General features: G+C 42.7%; 2 protein-coding genes and 1 long non-coding RNA gene across 5 annotated transcripts in view; 1 reads left to right on the forward strand and 2 right to left on the reverse strand.

Moving 5' to 3' along the window:
• Positions 1–446: 446 nt before the first annotated feature.
• LOC106806529 (DNA replication complex GINS protein PSF1-like) lies at positions 447–5,188 on the reverse strand. 3 transcript variants are annotated; one of them, XM_014808503.1, is made up of 8 exons: positions 5,102–5,188; positions 4,717–4,799; positions 3,673–3,737; positions 3,344–3,439; positions 2,901–2,991; positions 2,489–2,605; positions 2,179–2,253; positions 447–1,881 (listed from the first exon to the last, which is right to left on the reverse strand). In XM_014808503.1, exons 2-8 carry the CDS (start codon positions 4,789–4,791, stop codon positions 1,810–1,812), a joined length of 591 nt encoding a protein of 196 aa, XP_014663989.1. In that variant the 5' UTR covers positions 4,792–4,799; positions 5,102–5,188; the 3' UTR covers positions 447–1,809. The 3 variants fall into 3 exon arrangements, with proteins under 3 accessions (XP_014663989.1, XP_014663988.1, XP_014663987.1); XM_014808502.1 differs by having other exon boundaries at positions 4,717–4,842; positions 5,096–5,178; XM_014808501.1 differs by lacking the exon at positions 5,102–5,188 and having other exon boundaries at positions 4,717–5,082.
• A 6-nt stretch (positions 5,189–5,194) lies between these two features.
• On the forward strand, positions 5,195–11,636 carry LOC106806519 (seipin-like). Its single transcript, XM_014808488.1, has 6 exons — positions 5,195–5,427; positions 6,332–6,410; positions 7,981–8,056; positions 8,392–8,459; positions 9,126–9,260; positions 11,550–11,636. The coding sequence occupies exons 1-6, from the start codon at positions 5,216–5,218 to the stop codon at positions 11,634–11,636; spliced, it is 657 nt and encodes a 218-aa protein (XP_014663974.1). The 5' UTR covers positions 5,195–5,215.
• Positions 11,637–17,149: 5,513 nt separating this feature from the next.
• LOC106806531 overlaps positions 17,150–18,407 on the reverse strand; it is a 4,616-nt gene continuing 3,358 nt past the window's right edge. The window contains exons 2-3 of the long non-coding RNA XR_001393559.1: positions 18,059–18,278; positions 17,150–17,252 (exon numbers count right to left, since the gene is read on the reverse strand). This is a non-coding gene — a long non-coding RNA (uncharacterized LOC106806531). The remainder of the gene's footprint in view (positions 17,253–18,058; positions 18,279–18,407) is intronic.

Genomic DNA, 18,407 nt, shown 5'->3' on the forward strand with positions numbered 1-18,407 from the left:
CGCGTAGATATAAGCGCGAGGGAGATAGAGAGAGAGAGAGAGAGAGAGAGAGAGAGAGAGAGAGACAGGGAGGGAGAGAGAGAGAGAGAGAGAGAGAGAGAGGGAGGGAGAGAGAGAGTGCACGCAGAGGGTGCGCGTGCCGGGGCATGCATGTGTACGTGTCTGCAGGTGGGTGAGGGTGCGTGCGTGCATTAGGTGGCTCTGTAAGTTTGGATACGTGTGTGCATGTGTTTGTGTGAATACCTGCCTTGTGTGGTCTTCTTGTAATAATGTGGGCGTTTTCTATGTGCGTCTGCACTTGGGTATAGATCCGCGAACGTCTTCAGAAAAGAACTGTAAATATGTCGTATATAAATAATAAAGAGAGTCGGATGATAGTTTTAATACGTAATCGAAAAGGGAGGCTGGTGGGTTTTACGGCATGCAAACGACTACCCGTTGTTTGCATTATTTAGCATATCATTTACAAGCGTGAGGTCAACTAATAACATTCCTTGGTTTATGACATGTAAGTATACGTTCGGCATGGCTGCAGTTGTCGTGGACTTTTGGGAGAAACATGAGCATGTAATTATAGCCTATTACTACACAACTGCTCTATTCGCGGTAGCTAAGCGTGCGCATTTTTACCGTCATGAATCACACCGATCGAAGTTTGCACTTGTGCCAAGTTCACCATTGTGTCATATAAAGTTGTGAGACGGCTTGCAGCTAGTTGAGCAAATTCAGTTCAGAAGCGCAGTTGTTTTTGTGTAGTAGAACTGTGCTGCTCGGTATGTTAACACGCAGGTTAGACATGCTCAGGGTGACAAGATTGCTAGCCGATCGAACCAATTTGTCTGTACTTTTCTTCAACGCTGGTCGCTCCATCGCGATCGATTTTTTTTTCGTACTGCATGGCGGTGTGTGGATTTTACGATGAGCGTGTCGTTTATTTCGGTTTGGCGTGTATAAACTTGCAGTGTGTAGAACTAGCCGTACTAAATGTTGTATAGGTAGAGCTACGACGGGTGATCACCGACTATCTGTTATTCGTCTGCCTTGCATGTGCACGAGGGAGATCCATAAATATCCTATAATGCATTAGGCTACCGTGCGTGTAAGTGGGAGATCTGTACAAGTCCCATAATACACTGGGTGCATTATGGAATATTTATGGGGCGACCAATCGCAGGCCGAGGTGCCCACGCTTTGCAGCGCGAATTTTGCTCACGTTTATGCATTTAGCAATCGAACATTCCACTTGGTGCGTGGTCATCAAATGTACGTTTGTGAGTTGCAGCCTGCCGGCGTGCCACGAATAACTTTCGACAGTCGCGTCGAGAGACGTGGAAGTAATCATGACCGCCAACTGGTGGACAACATGGTACCAACGTGTAGAGACCCATGTTTGACACAGGGTTGTAAATTTTGTCATGTGTAGCAGCAACATTTAAGCAATGATGTAGAACAATCACTGCTGATGAGGTGTGGTGCCGTGATTAAAAAACAACAACAAATGCACGCATTATAGCAAACGCAGACGATTGGAATAATTCTTCTGTAGATATTTACATTCTGTCTCTAGGTTACAACTGTGCTAGTGAAATAACACTTGTATTGTCTGTTGTGGGCTGTTTAATATAAGAAATCATTTTCTATAGAAACACGAATATTATTACTTATAAATATGCGAGTATAAAACCCTTCTCGGCGAACGTGAGAAGTCTTGTGTTCACAATGTGTAACGTTACTCGAACGCATCTTGATGTTAGGCACAGTATTAACATGATCTTGTGTTCTCCGATTGTTTGATGACTGCAGAGTTGGTCATAGCGAGAGGATGTGTTCCAGAATTCCCTGTCTAACGAGGTGCTCACACTGTGACCTTGGTAGAAAATGCTAAAAAGAAAAGCATAGGGTGTCAACGCCAAAACAAACTGCAGTGAAAGGGGAAACGTAATCAAATCACATTAAAAAGAAAAGCATAGGGTGGCAAAGCCAAAACAAGCTGCAGTGAAAGGAGCAACATAATCAAATCACATTAAGAAGAAAAACCACACACCAACCAACAACCAGTCCACAATATCCAGTTGCGACGGTTTTTGAAAATGTCTCTTTCTAATTCTGTTTACAGATAGTGAGTAATACGTACAGTTGACCAGTTAGCTCTAATATCATAATCATATCTACAGTTACCTGACTACTTTTCTTCAATAGTATGATGTCACCATCATCCGTCTCAAATTCTCCGTAATCAACCAAACATCGCACCTGTTGGAACCCAAAATGTAGGTGTTATATGCCATATACAACTAGATATAAAACTGGGCTTTGTGTCGAACTCGCTACACAGTTACGTATATACGTCAGCAAGTCTGTAATGGATTAACGGAGATTTTAAAACCACAAATGGCAGCAGTAACGCATACGGAAGGTCCCGCGTTGAAAAAGACGGCGATAACGACGCGAGAGACGTCGCTCGTGTAACGTATATTTTCTGCGTCACCTCGATGTACAGGGACTTTGGCGGCTTCGTGTCTTGCGTGAGGTCCAGTCCGCCGTGAGAGCCGATCGACCGCATGTAGCCGGCGAGAGACTTGCTGTATCGACTGAACCACTGCAACTGCAAGAACGCGGCCGCCGGCCGGCCGGCCTTGTACATACTCGTCTACACAGTGTGAGACCAGTGTTCGTGTCACTGTCGTAGACGCCAACGTGAAACTACTTCAATTCTCTGCACAGCAGAAGTTGTTCTTCCAGGGGCTATTTAATTATGCAGGTACTTCATTTGGGGGGAAATCTGGTAACTTGTAATCGATCCACAGATGCAGAAGATTTTCGGAAACCCAGTATAAATACGTAGAGAATCTGCCCCTTCCCGCCCCCTGCCGGAGTGGCTAGCGAATTTCCAGACTTACTTCGTGTTCAGAAAGGCAGAGTTTGATATCTTGCGGTAAAACGCTCCCGAATTCCCACCTCATGTCTCTGATCCTTAGGAGGCGATTGTAACTGAAAGCGACGCGAAACCAGTGGTTTAAAATATAGAAAATAGCATTGACAAACAAATTCACTAGTTAACGTTTGGATTCTAAAAATTCCTGAAGTCGCCATGCGGTGTGAGTAATGACCATATTCTGGATGGAATTATATTTCCTTTCTAAAAATGCTCTCTTTCTATTGCTCATTTAATAAAACAACAATCCGACATCAAAATCGCCTCCAGACATCACCACAAACCCTATATATATATATATATATATATATATATATATATATATATATATATATATATATATACTGACCCTATATATATATATATATATATATATATATGTGTGTGCTGTATATATTTCTAGCTTACAGATATGCTAACAAGCAGCGCCGATTTCGTTCCAAGCATGCATGACGGAGCTGTACACCTGAAAATAGACCCATCTCTCCTCCGACTGTTGCACTCCTGAAAAAAGGACAAAGGATTTTGATTGCTCATTCCTGTTTTGTCTTATCTGCATACATACAAATTGGAGCTTTCCAGATTTCCTGCATGTTTCAAATACAAACACCCTAATTTTGAGCCGTAGGTATGAAAAGTCAAATATGACATCGTTGCGCCATCTAGTGGAAGAAAAAGTTATAACGGTGCACTGTCAGCATTTTATGTAACAATATTAAATAGTGAAAAGCACTTACACATCTTGCTGGTTTTGCTCAAATAAGCCTCGCATTTCTTCTAGTACTTGTCTGATGCCATCCTCCTGTAATTCATATAAATTATAAGCAGGATTACTCAGGAAAAATGAAAGAATGATCACAATCAATGACAAACCTAGCTCTAGTAACTATAGCCCGCGTACAGTTGCCGGAACCATGCGAGCGTGCGCAACGAGAAATGGCGGTTACAAGTTGATAAACAATCTTCGTCGACGAGTAATATCGCAAGTACAATATTTAAGCGATAGTTTGCTGTTTAACTTTAGTGTTTATAGTAACTTAAGACATTTGTCCGGCAGAGAATGTGTTTTATTTGACATACCGAAGAAGTTATTATAGGCTAAAAGTTGTCAGAAAAAACTCATTCGAAATGGCCATGTTACGGTCTATAGCCCTGCGGCAACTGTACGCAGGCTATAGTTACTAGAGCTATGACAAACCATGCTCAAGACAGAACGTGCTACGATATGTGACACGATTCACTAATCGTAACTAGATGTCACGGCCCAAGGATAGAGAACATGAGCCAATAAAACCAATGTGCCTAACCCTAACCCTAGCCATAACCCTAACCATAACCCTAACCTATTATATTGATATAATATTATATTTATATTGATGTAAATGACATTGGTTTTATTGGGACCCATGTTCTCTATCCTTGAACCGATGTCACACGATGTGTTGAGTTTCCCATGTTAGTCAATCTACGTAGGTCAGTAATACTAATAGTACAACTACAGTACAATCATGTCAGTTCATTTTTGTTAATAATAATATTAATAGTGTTATGGATTGGAAATCCAAAATCAAAGCCAATTTCAAAGCATGTGAAAAGGTCTCCCTTGGAAAAGCCCCGACGATAATAAAGGAAACAAGAAGAAGAAGATGATGATGATGATGATGATGATGATGATGATGATGATGATGATGATGAAGAAGAAGAATGAGAAGAAGTTAGTCTACACTAGCTCTAGCTAGTACTATAGCCCGCGTACAGTTGCCGCTCTATACTTAACGCACGTTGAATGGCGGTAGAGCTGAACCAGCAGATCGCTGCAGCTCTCGTATAAGTTCCAAGGCTTTCTCTCCATACATGATTGTAGCTTGGTGTCGGCCCCAAAAAAATATGCGAGAGTGAATAAAAGTCTGTAAATCATAGGTAGTCACGAATCGCAGAAAATCTTGTTATTGTTAATGTACCAGGTAACAACTTTGTAAACAAAACCACCGCCAAAGTTTACACGTAACGGAAGTACGTATTTCTCCCAGCATACTTTGCATTTGGCTGCAATAAATTACATTACAAACGCATAAATTACATTTAAATTAATTTTAGCAATTCCGTTTAATAGTGAACATTACTAAAGTTAAACAATTTTATTAAAATGTTTATACTAGCCTGTACTTTATACTGCAAAAATCTATTTTGCAAACTGTCTTCTATCAGTGCATCTTGGTTCAAATAGCCTTCTCCATTACAACACTTAGAAATGGCATGTAAAAAGTAAACATTGACGTGATGAAGATGTTGTCCTTAACACAGCCTGTTAATTGGGTTCAACAAACAGTCTACGCATGGTTTTTCCGTGTAAAGACAACAGCGTTAAAAGTGGTTATTGTCCTGGGTATTTTAATTATTCTGTTGTGGTTATCAACCTTTTTCTATGGCACTTTTTACTATGTTTACATGCCACCACTATCACACACGAAGCCAGTCCATTTACAATTCAGGTAGGCTAAGTGATTCTCAGTCAGTTCTTTGGCCATTGCAATTTCACTGGATTCTATTATTCTAGTTGGATAGCATTCATAGTTGATTTATAGTTGGTGTCATTACACTGTCAATAAAAAATATGGTGACAACATTGATTGTTGTGTAACTTGTGTCATATTCACACTTCTCGTAGACTGCATCACATCATACATGCACTTGAAGCGTTTCAATAAAATATAATGCTGAATAAATACGAAATCTATTTACTACCAAATTCTTAATGTTTCTATACTCTCTTTCACCTATTATTGCCGACAGTTTCCTGTAAATTATGTCCAAATCCTACGTGCAACATACGCTGCCGGCGCCCATTGCTCTCGCGGCGGCACTGTGCACAGTTACACATATATATAGTATATAACACTATATATAGTATATACAGGTAACACATATATATAGTACACTATATATATATAAGTGTAACTGTGCACAGTGCAGCTGCGAGAGCAATGGGCGCCGCCAGTGTATGTTGCACGTAGGATTTGGACGTAATTTACAAGAAACTGTCGGCAATAATAGGTGAAAGAGAGTATAGAAACATTAAGAATTTGGTAGTAAATAGATTTCGTATTTATTTAGCATTATATTTTATTGAAACGCTTCAAGTGCCTGAGGACTGCATGGTTATTAATAAACAATTCTAGTTTGGAACCCCAGTATACTATAGTTTACATAATGCTAAACTAATTTGGCGTACCGGTACTAAACTGGAGTGGGCCGTTACTAAGCTGTAATCATAACCTTACTGCCCGTTTTTTACTTGATTTGTATCATTTAACTGCTATGAATTAAATGCCTATAATAATAATACACTGAAAAATATTGATTTTAATATCACACGAATAAACATGTTTTTTTTAGGTCTGACTGTGATATGCGTGAGAGTTTGTGCTCGTTTCCGTCAGCAAATGTCACATTTGGCAAAATTGGTGATCCCCAGGTAATAATAATTTATCTGTATGTATGTATGTATGACTGGGAACCTTTAGATCGGTATTTCCCTGCAAAGAATAAAAAAAAAAAAAAAGCTGTTTAGTAAGCTGAACTATAGTAATATTACCAATGAGGCTGCTGCCAACCCTAAACCCCAGGAGAGTTTTCAAGAGCTCCTCCTGCATGTCATGTGAGGTTTCTGTTGCCTCCAAACCTGTTCTACGTTTAATCATATTAAAAAAACTTTTTCTATGGTTTTCTTATCCAGGACATTCTAGTAAAAAGTGCTCCAGGGTCTCCAACTCTCTTCTCCCACAAATTAAACATTTATCTTCGCCTCCCCAGTGTCTAGTTCGTTTATTCAATGGCAAGCACCCCGCCCTGCATAGAAACAGCAGGCTACTCCCAAGACTATTATTATAAAAGGACTCTTTACCAGGCGTCTTTTTTTCTTTATACAATCCTAGCGAACTCTTGTTTTCTATCCCTTTTTTCCAGACGGTAGTACCACTCTGTTTAATTGCTCTTTCCACTCTAACATTCCATTCTTTAATACCCCCCCCCCCATTAACTCTTCGTCTAGACTCCTATCCGAGTCAAACTTTGTTATGAGGAACCTAGTTCTCCTCCTCCAATCTGATCTGAATTCGCCCAATTCCATTGCTTCCGCTATCTGTTTACATTTACGTTCATTATTCATATATTTTATCCTGCCCCAATATTTAATTTTACTTTTTGCCTTTCTCTCTTCAAAAGTTGACCATCCCATCTCTCCTCTAATACTCTCCAGTCCCACATAAGAGGGTGCCCTTAGTAACTCCCTTCCCAGCTGGTTTTGAGTCCTGTCTAGTGCCTGGAGCATGGACGTTCCTCCTTTTTTAACTTTAAATACTAGGGCTTCATTTGTATACGTCAGTGCAGGCACTGCAACTGCTTTTCAAAGCTCCCTACCCATCCAATATCTATTGAAACTATAGAATGCCTTTGAAGCTATTGCTCCCCTGTATTTTCTTGCTTTTTTTCGTATATCATCCCCATGCTGTTGTAAGCAGTTTTCGATATTGTCACTAAGCTTTGCCCCCAGGTAAGTGTATTCAGATACTGGCTGCAAATTCATTGCCCCCAGTTTCCAGACACCCTGTTGCTCCTCTATCGGCTTATTGAGAATCATGATTTGGGATTTCTTTTCTCCAAAAACCATTCAAAAATTTTCTGCAAAATCTGCGGCAATGCTCAACATACTTTCCATTTTACTCTTATTCTCTGCTAGCAGAACCACATCATCCGCGTATACATCCCCGGAAAGCTATTTCCTCCAATGCATAATCCATTTGCATTTGTTACGAGCCGTCTAATGCTAATTCGTCCTAGAAATAATTCAAATACATGTACATGTACTGTACTAAAACATGTATGAAATCAAAAATGCTGTTGGTAATGTTTTGTAACTATGTATGCTTTATTTAACTACGTGGTTATAGTTTGTTGTGTGTTAATTGCTAAGCATACACATTTTATGGTCTGTAAACTGATAACTGATTAAGTAAACATGCTAATATTAAGTATATTGTATTCAGATGTTAATGCCTGGTCAGCCATACAAAGTTCATGTCGAGATTGAAATGCCAGAGTCTGAAGTGAATCAAAATTTAGGTATGACGAATAACTGTGAACATATCTATACATGATCTATTATACAAAGTATATAGTGTGCTGTGTGGTGTGCTATCTATTGATGTGATCTAAGATTATTATTATAGCCTGTTGCTGCAAACATGACTTCCAAACGGCCATGAACATCTCTTAAGTAGCAGTGATCCTAAGAGGAAGCATGTACTAACTATAGCGTAGATATTCGATCTAGTCAACGGCAACTTCTTTCGTCTGACTCTACCCGCTTATAAAGTGAGATGAATTTGGAAGGTTTAAACGTATCGTCAATCAGTTCTGATGCTGTGTGAATTAATTCCCATTTTATATTCTTTCAGGAATGTTTATGGTGATCATAAATTTCTATAGCAAAGATGGAGAAGTTGTGAAATCATCTCACCGATCTGTACGTACGACCTCACGTCACACGTTCCTAGCAAGGAACCACCACCTCACTACGTGAACACTTAAATGTGATACGCAAAACACAGCGCAGTACTCAATGTTATAAACGTATAAAGCTATCCAGAAGCGATGGCCCCGTCCCCCCTCCCCACTAACAGGTTTATCCCGTAGAGTCGTAGACACGCTTAATGCGCCATCTAGTCTCTCGTCCATATCCCGTGTCGTCTGTCGCTCGCATGGTCGGTGCTGCACTGGCCGTCTCTCTCTACCATGTGGTGTGGTACTATATCTACCCCGTGGTGTGGTACTATCTCTACCCCGTGGTGTGGTACTATCTCTACCCCGTGGTATGGTACTATCCCTACCCTGTGGCATGGTACTATCTCTACACTGTGGTGTGGTACTATCACTACCCTGTGGTGTGGTACTATATCTACACCGTGGTGTGGTACTATCTCAACCCTGTGGTGTGGTACTATCCTTACCCTGTGGCGTGGTACTATATCTACACCGTGGTGTGGTACAGTACACGATCTATTATCCGAAACCCTTGGGACCAGACACATTTCGGAATTCGGGGTTTTTCGGATTTCGGAATTTTTGATAATAGATTGTGTACTGTACTATCTCTACCCTGTGCTGTGGTGCTATCTCTACCCCATTGCAGGTGATGCTGCGCTACCGCTCGTTGTTGCTACGGAAGCTGCGCACGTTCTGCTATGCGCCGTTGATGCTGCTCGACACGATGGAGGAGAAGCAGCTGCAGCGCGTCGAGCTCTTCGACCGTTACCTCGACGACGCCGTAAGCCACATGTCGCCGCGTGTTTGAGCGCCGCGGGCCGATTGCGGCCTGTAAATCCCTCCATCCAGTATTCCTCCTCCATCCCGTAATCCTCATCCTGTATCCCGCATTCTTTATACACCATCCTGTATCCCTTAGGCCATAATAAAAATATTGTTTGTTTGCCCTCTCCTGACCGACCCGCCAAAAAGGGGCAGACTCAAAAAATTTTATTGATCTTTCCCATTCTTTTTTTTTGTACAAATTCTATCACTGTACTGTGTACAACACATGCACCAAGCATTGAAGCAAAACAAACATTCAACATAAAAGGTATCTCCACATAAGCACACAGAACAAGGAAAAAACAAGCCGAAATTGGAAAAAACCCCCCCAAAAAAAAAAAAAAAAAGCCTACCTACCTACCCAAACTTTTCAGCCTGGGTTGGGTGAGGGCAAACAAAGATTTTTTTAATTGTGGCCTTGTCCTTTCTACTCCATCCTGTATCCTGCATCTTGTATTCTGCATCATGTATGGCCTCTTATCCTTTGATAACCGCCATCCTGTATCCCTTATCTTTTATAGACCACATGCCGTATCCCTCATACCTTTAACCCCATCCTGTACCCCTTATCGTTATACCCATCCTGTAATCCCTTTATCGCTTGATAGCCCCCATCCTGGATACCTTATCTTTATAGCACATCCTGTATCCCTACACCTTAATACCCATCCTGTGAATCCTTATCGTTTTATAACCAGCATCCTGTATGCCTCATTCCCATTTATACCCATCCGTCCATCCCTTATCGTTTAAATGACCACAATTCCTGTAGCCCTCACTGCCTTTATACTCCATCCGTACTTCCTTACCTTTTATACCGTCATCCCGTTACCCTACCCTTTCATACGTCCATTGTATGCTTACCTTTATACCACCATCACTGTATCCCTATCCTTTATACCCCATCATGTATGCCCTACCTTTTAACACCGCCCATCAGTGTATGCCCTTGATCCTTTATAGCCTCCTCATGAGGGCTGCGCTTTATCCTTTCTAAACCCATCCTGTATCCCTTATCCTTTATATGCCAGTCACGGTGTATCCCGTTTTATCCTTAATAGCCCCAGTCTTGTATCCCTACTATCTCTTTATACTCCATATGTATACGCCTTATTCCGCCTTTATACCCTCCATCCGTATTCCTTATCGCTTATAACCAGCATTCGCATCTTGTATCCGCTTCAGTCCTTAATACCCCCCAGTCATTAGCCCTTATCCTTCTATACCCGCCATCTTGTATCAACCTTATCCGTTATATCGTCTCATCCTGTATTCTTACAATCACTTCTATACCCCATCAATGTAGTCCTTATTCCTATTACAACCCATCAGAGTTCTCCTCCAGGCACCTTCTATACTCTCCCCCATCTCTGTAGCCCTTATCTAATTTATACCTTCCAGCCTGTATTTCCTTATCTTCTTGAATACGAATGCCATCTTGTGTCCCGCGCATCCTGTGAATTCCGTGGCCCGGATTGCCAAGCCCTAGGTTTACTGGCCTATACGAATACCGCCCACATCCTAGTATTGTTCGTATCCGTTACCCAAACCTCCCTATCCTGTATACGCGTCCATAAAAATACTCTTATCCGTTAACCCCCATCCCCTGTAATCCACCCGTTCTCGTACCTCTACGATCCTGCACAGCCATCCTGTTACCCCGATCCTGTATCGGCCTCTCGTCCCGTACCCCCCCACCCATAATCCTCCATTGTTTAAGTGACCCGGTTCATTAGCATTGCAGCATAGTGTCTTATACGATCCTGTATCTCGCGACATGTATCCTTAGAAGTGGTGAGATAATGTATTGATGGTATAAAAAAAAGTGCTGTTCTATATGCCGCATCGGTTGATGTCTTCATTAGAAGCAAATATACATGTACCAAACCAGAGCGAGCCCAAAATAAATATACCACATAGGTTGACCTTTTCTGGGCTCATGGGCGTGCATACTGCTTCTTGGCAACTTGATTCAAAACGCTATTAGCTGTTGTGAACGAGAACGAAGGAAATCGAAAATTCACAATTCAAAATTATGGAACAATATCAAGGTCTGGTGATTAGGTACGTGTGATGAGAAGACCTCAGGCGTGGAAAATGAGCTAGAACGTGACATAATGAGAACCGATTGGCATAAAGGTTATATCAATACTTTAGTGTCTCACAAATACACAAATGTATCCCTCTGCACAGGTTTAGTAATTCTGCAGAGGAAATTGTCATACGCATTTGGGAATCATTTCAGTATAAACCAGCAACATGGGAGGCCTTGACATTGAGGTGTCAGTCAAAGCACATGCCACATTACATCGGCAGTGCTGGTGTCCACTAAGGACTTTACGGGAGGTCATGTATATATCCTAAATACTCTGTATCTAACATTTATTCTTCATGCCTAATGTGTCTTAACATGTGTAAATATAGCATGTAGATTCAGAATGAAATGTTGTTAAGCGTTTAAATTCTGCGCAGCGCGAGATGGCTGGAAAGGCCCTCTACTTCTGTTTTAAACCGTATAGAATTCCACAGAGCATGTCCAATATGCCCAGGGTAACGTATCTTGATATTGCAGTAACTCAACTGTCGGCAAATGTATGAATGATGTTCGCTTCCTAAGGTACATACTATTTAATCACCGCCGCAGATCTTCTCAGGCTGTGTTGTGGCAAACTACAGAATCTTAAACAACATGACCGTTCCTATCGATGATAGCGCTGTTCAGGCCTACCCGAGTTTCTAATGGGCAAGGACGAGTCACCAGCAGGTATTACGCGAAGGATTGCTTTGAGGCATCGAATCATTTGAACTGAGGAGGTCTGCAACGGCAGAGGAGAGACTGAACACGGAAGGGACGGTGAGTTTTCCATCAGTGCGCTTGCAGCACTGGTTAGATGTAGCATCCCGCAGATTAACTGAGCCATTACTTGAATTTCTGTCATAAAATCGCAGATGGGGTCTATAAAGGGCGTAGGGTCATTAGGGTATTTATCAACCCTCCGCAAAACCAGACTATGTATGACCAGTTTTCTAATTGCCTGGGCACCAAGGGATGCAAACTGGAGTAAAGTGCTTGCTCAAAGATACAAAAGCAGCAGTGACTGTGGTTAGGGCCTCTAAATCCATCGCAGCCTAAGTTTGAAATAACTACATTTAGAGCAACTGCTCCTACAATGGATTACTAGAGTAATGGAATCGCTACCAATGATTACGCATAATATGAATAACGATCCTCTAGAGGGAATTTCACTGCACTCACACGTAACCACCAGAGCGTAAGATCAGTGAATTATGATAAATACTGAGACTGATAATTGCATATGCCAAGTCTAGATAGAAGCCTTACAGGTAGAAAAGGGTCACAGTTGCAACAAATAAACGATAAACGCGCAAATGTCCAGATATGAAAGTGTTAACAAGACGAGCAACGAGCGAATCGGTCGGCTTCACGAACCAAGATGCAAGGAAGCTGGTTCTGTCTCTACTGCGCTGATGTCGTTGGTCCGGAAATATGGTTTAGTAACCCAGTGAGCAGGCAAAGAGCAGAAAGATTTAGTTCATAGGCCCGTTAAGCTGCAAAATGTGGGCAAAATCTTAGCGTCGTAAAAGAACTACTCTGTTCTGATTGCAAACGCTGCATACTTTAATAATGGGTGTAATTTAAAATTGGTAGACCTTACTATAAATGCGGGTATAATTTCGCAACCCCCAATTTGTGAAACAGCGCAAAACATGCAGAATTATGAGGAAACAAAAGTAATAAAACGAGCGAGAGGATGTAGCTAAAGAAAGTTAATGGTACCACAGCACGTGGGTAGTCTGCTCCGTCAGTATCTTGTGTGCCACAAGGTCAGCTAGTTCCGGCAATTATGCTGCATCAACGGAAGCCGTCGGAGAAAGCACACGCGAGCAAGGATATCTCCCTTCACTATTTCGCGCCATCGGCGAGTAATCTACTTCCCGCTACCACTCAGCTTTACTCTCGGATTCCTTCAATTCTCGCTGTTTTCTCCCTTCTGCCGTTGCCTATGTTGCCCATTCGCATTAAATTTCACATTTATCATTCACCTGTCACTTTCAGTACATTATTCACTATGCGTTCACTTTTCGCCGTTTATCGTGCACTCCTACATAGTATACCAGTCTTTCCTTAATGCTTGTTCGCCCTTAACAACACCTCTACACCGTTACTAAGAACTTTCAACGTATGCCCTGCACTACACTCGTTACTATAACTGTTCACGTGCCTCTACACCGTTACTATACTTTCACGTGCCTCTACACCGGTCGTTACTATAGTTTCACGTGCCTCTACACTCGTTACTATACTTTCACGTGCCTCTACACTCGTTACTATACTTTCACGTGCCTTACACTCGTTACTAATGAGCTCACGGTGCCTCTACAGCTGAGTGACATATAGCTTCACTGTGCCTCTATCACTCGTTACAAATATACTTTCACGTGCCTCTACACTAGTTAATAACTTTCACGTGCCTCTACACTCGTACTATACTTCACGTGCGCCTCCTACAGCTGCCGTTCAGCTAAATACTTTCACGCCTTTAACACTCGTTCTACCTATACTTTTTTACACGCCTGTTACACTCGGCTTCATTACTGACTTTCCTCGATCGTCGCTTTCAGATCAGTTCTCGATTCCGACCAACATGTATCGGCTAACGACGGCGGCGGAACAGGGGCGGCCAAGACCTACGCGTGCCCGGACGCTCAGTGACGCTGAGGTCGGCGCAACGCTCACGCGCGCAGCGAGGGGCATGGGCGTCGGTCTGAGCCGCCGTGCAGCCGGGGAAGCGGCAGCGAGGGCATGGGGTCATCAGAGCCGCCGTGCAGCCGGGGAAGCGGCAGCGAGGACAGCGATGGCGGCGGCCGTGTGGTGCAATTCCTTCTGCACGAGGAAGAGATGCTGAGCGCGCTGCGAGAGTACGACGCGGCCCAAGGTCACGAGCTCCAAGGTCACGAGCTCCAAGGTCACGAGCTCCAAGGTCACGAGCTCCAAGGTCACGAGCTCCAAGGTCAAGAGCTCCAAGGTCACAATGGCGGCGACGTGCCCCAAGGTCATGATGACGCCGCCGCGGCTGAAGCAGACATGGAGCTGCGGCACAGGCGCGTGCAGAGCTAGTCGCGGGAAGGTCGACGAAGCGCGGCGAAGACGAGTGTGTAGAGGGAGAAGGTTGTGTTGGAGGAGGGCCTCGGAGCGATGTGGGCGATTTTTGTGCGTGAAACGATTTCTTGGGTAAATTACATACGGAACGATTTGAGAGATGTGGTTTGTGTAAGAAATCATAGATATTAAAATACCAAAATCATTTTAAGGCAACGTTTAATGAAGGAGGTAGGTGTATTTGAGGTAGTAGGATTAGGTCAAACTCATTATTAGTCTCAAATTTAGTTCGTTGATACCAATGTTATATGTCGATGTGTGCATTCTGGTCCACTGTTCACATGCTAGTCGCATGAATTCATGAATTCAAGAATTACACATTATATAAAAGCACATCATGCAGTATGCGTATACTTCCATACATACTCATGCACGTATAGGAGTAGGTGCCCTGAAATGTAAATTTTCTTTGTAGAGGCACGCATGTTAATTGATTGTGTACAGTTATTTAATTTGTTGCATAAATTATTTTAATGTTTGAACCATAAACGTGCAATTTCCCATAATGTGGAGAGCTAAAGGAAGTCCATGTCACAGTTTAGTTATATCTTGGCTTCTATGCAGTATTATATAAATGAGCACATGTGTGTACCGACTTACACGGGTTCGTATTGACTGCATGTAATCCATAATACGAAATAGACAGTCTTGTTTTTAGCTGTAAAACAACTGTTAGTATTACTTTACTATAAAATTTCGCGTTTGTTTATTCGTGCGTGCGTGTCTGTTCGCTCACTTTTATGCGTGTGTGTGTGCGTGTGTGTGTGTGTGTGTGTGTGTGTGTGTAGGGCCGCAGGTGGTGGGTGAGTTGGAGGGACGACAGTTGCCCGCCCAGAGCTTGGCGGCGCTAACGATAAGATCAGGAGTGAATAATAATAGATTATTATTATTATGGATTATTATAATATCGATTATTATTCATTCCTGATGAGAAGCAATCGTCGTTCGTGGCATTTATGTGCCAGGGAAGTACGGGGCAGGTCGTACGCGTGGTTCACGTTATAATTATTATTATATTTCCTTTATAATTGAAACTTTACGCGTTGAAATCTCTGATCGGTAATGAGATCTTGTTTAATTGTTCTTGTTATTATCCGAAAACAACACGCACGCACGCACGCACGCACGCACGCACGCACGCATAAACGCGCGCACACACACTCACACAAAACATGCACACAAACATCCGAGTTGAACCAAATATGATTGGGAAGTTTGGGTACATGCGTATAGCGTGTGATACTGTGAGTCAATGGTCACGAGTTCAAATCTTGTCAATTTCTATAGTAAATTATTTTCTAACTGTCGTTAAGCCCAAATGTAACTCATAGACCCGAGCTGAACATACGAGGAAAGCTATGATTGGGCGCGCACGTAGCGTGCTGGTCTGGCAGTCAATGTTCTTGGGTTCGATTCTCGCCAATTAAAATATTTTCTAAGAGTTGGTAGGTGAAATGTAAACATACATTAATCTTGCCCTTGGCAATGATCTTGACGAGGTAATGTAAATATTTTGAAAGTGGTCAGCGGAGTGGCCTTGAGCCCAAGGCCATGGCCTTGACATAATTTTGTAAAATCTTTGAAAATAAGAAAAGTGGCTCAAGGCCATGGCCTCGAGCTCAAGGCCACTTAGTATTGTACCAATTTTAAAGATGGAAAAGCAGGTCAAGGCCATGGCCTTGAGCCCAAAGCCAAGCCTTCGAACAGGTAATGTAAATATTTATAAAATGAACGAATTCATTAGGGCCAAAGTCAGGGTCAAGGTCAGCACCACCAGATAACGACAATCCACACTAAAAGTGAATCTATCACACTGAAATCTATCTTTATCTTTCTACTATTAACATAATAAAATAGGCACAACGAACATTTTGGTCAGGGGTTTATTAGAAAATATTTAAATCGTGGAACAACATGCTAATGCGCATCTATTTGTAGTTCTAGTAGTTCTGTTTCCAATTCTAGTTTAGATCCAGTTCTAGTTCTAGTTCTAGTTCCAGTTCTAGTTCTAGTCCAAACAGTTCTAGTTCCAGTTCTAGTTTTAATTCTTGATCCAGTTCTGGTTTTAGATCCAGTTCTAGTTCTAGTTCTGACGTGAGAACTAGTTCTGTAGTTATGACTTCTGAAATGAACTGACCTTGTCTTACAACGGGCCGCAGGCGTACAATACCGCGAGATAAAATGCGAGACAGTATGCTCATGCGTATGGGGGAATATCAGTGTAAAATAAAGTAACCGTCGTTTGCGATGGTTGACTCGGAAGACATCCAAGACGAATCGGTGTGGGCGTATCATGCTCTCTCCGCCTTCTCCCCTCCTGCTTCTCCTCCTCTTCCGCGGCATTTCTCTACTAGGGCGTAGGAGACTTCCTCGCGCTACATCAGGGGGTGTTGGCCATGCTGATTTTAATGTAGAGAGGGTCTGTTTCACCAGGGGCGCCGCGCTTTATGTAGAGAGGTTCTGTCTCATCAGGGGGCGCCGAACTTGATGTAGAGAGGTGCTATCTCACCAGGTGGCGAAGAAGCTTGATGTAGAAAGTGCTGATCTCGCCTAGGGGGCGGCCGAACATTATGTAGAGAGGGGTGCCATCTCACCAGGTGCGAAGAGCTTGATGTAGAGAAGTGGCTGTCTGCGCCAGGGGCGGGCCGAGGTTTGATTGTAGAGAGGTGGTGCTGTCTCCCAAGGGGCGCCGAGCTCAACGAAGAGAGGTTTTGTCTCACCAGGGGGCGTTGCGCTTGATGTAGAGAAGTGCTGCTTCGCTAGGGGCTATAAATATGATAAGTGAAAAAATTAATCTCTCTCTCCTCGATGCTCCCACCAGCTCCGCCTTTCTTCATCCTTAGTTTAGCTCCTTTCCTACTTTTGTCGCCTCTCCACTTTCTTCACCTTTATACGTTTCACCACACCCACCATCTCGATTCTTCTTTTCCTACCCTTCCTATCTCCAACTGTCACCTCATTCCTTATCCATGCAGTTCCTCACATCTTCCTCCTCCTTCCTCCCCCTGGGTTCCTTCCTCCTCACCCACCTCTTCTCCCCCACATCTCTTTTTCAGCTCCCTATTGATTCTCACTTCCCTTTACTTTTATTAATTTTACATCCCCTCTCCTCGTTCATCCGTCATCTCTCGATCCTTATGATCTCTTATTAACATTATAAGTATCTCTTGTTATTTTATATAAGCCTACCTTCCCGACCTCTCGACTCAAACTCACTCCACCACGTTCCCTTTCTTTTCCCTTTCCTCCCTTGCCCATCGTCATTTATCTGCATAACATCCTTCCCCATTCTCCTATATTCTCCATCTTATCCATTTACATCTTCTTCCTCTCTATTCTCTAACCCACCACCTCCTCTACTTCTCGCCACCCTCCACATCAACTTACTTCATCTTACGTCTTCGCCTACGCTTCCCGTGAGATTTCATGACAAGTGCAGTTATGTATACCTTATGTCATGATACCTTGCTATGTATCATTTTACTATGCTTACTTAATAAATTAGCGGGTATAGATAGCAATTCAATGTTGTGCTGCCGAACAGATTTTACCGGTCGGGGTTGTGGTCTCACCAGGGCGCGATAAACTTGATGTATAGAGAAGTTCTGTCTCACCAGGGGGCGCCGAACTTCATGTAGAGTCATAAAGCAAGAAGAGACGAGAGGCGGAGATGCACACAGACAAGGTCTGACTGAGCATCACCAACTCGTGCTCGTGCCCGTGCCAACGCATCGGTGATCTTGCTGTCTCCGTCCAGCCTACAGGTGGCGTTGCTATACATCAGTCATGCACCTGCGGATAGGAGAATTCTATTCGATTACGCAGCATATATATATATATAAAGAGAGAGAGAAAGAGAGAGAGAGAGAAATAGCGAGAGAGAGATAGAGAGAAAAGCCGAGACACAGAGAGAGAAAGAGA

The sequence above is a fragment of the Priapulus caudatus genome, unplaced genomic scaffold, assembly GCF_000485595.1.
Source record: "Priapulus caudatus unplaced genomic scaffold, Priapulus_caudatus-5.0.1 Scaffold166, whole genome shotgun sequence".
Taxonomy (NCBI): Eukaryota; Metazoa; Priapulida; class Priapulimorpha; order Priapulimorphida; family Priapulidae; genus Priapulus; species Priapulus caudatus.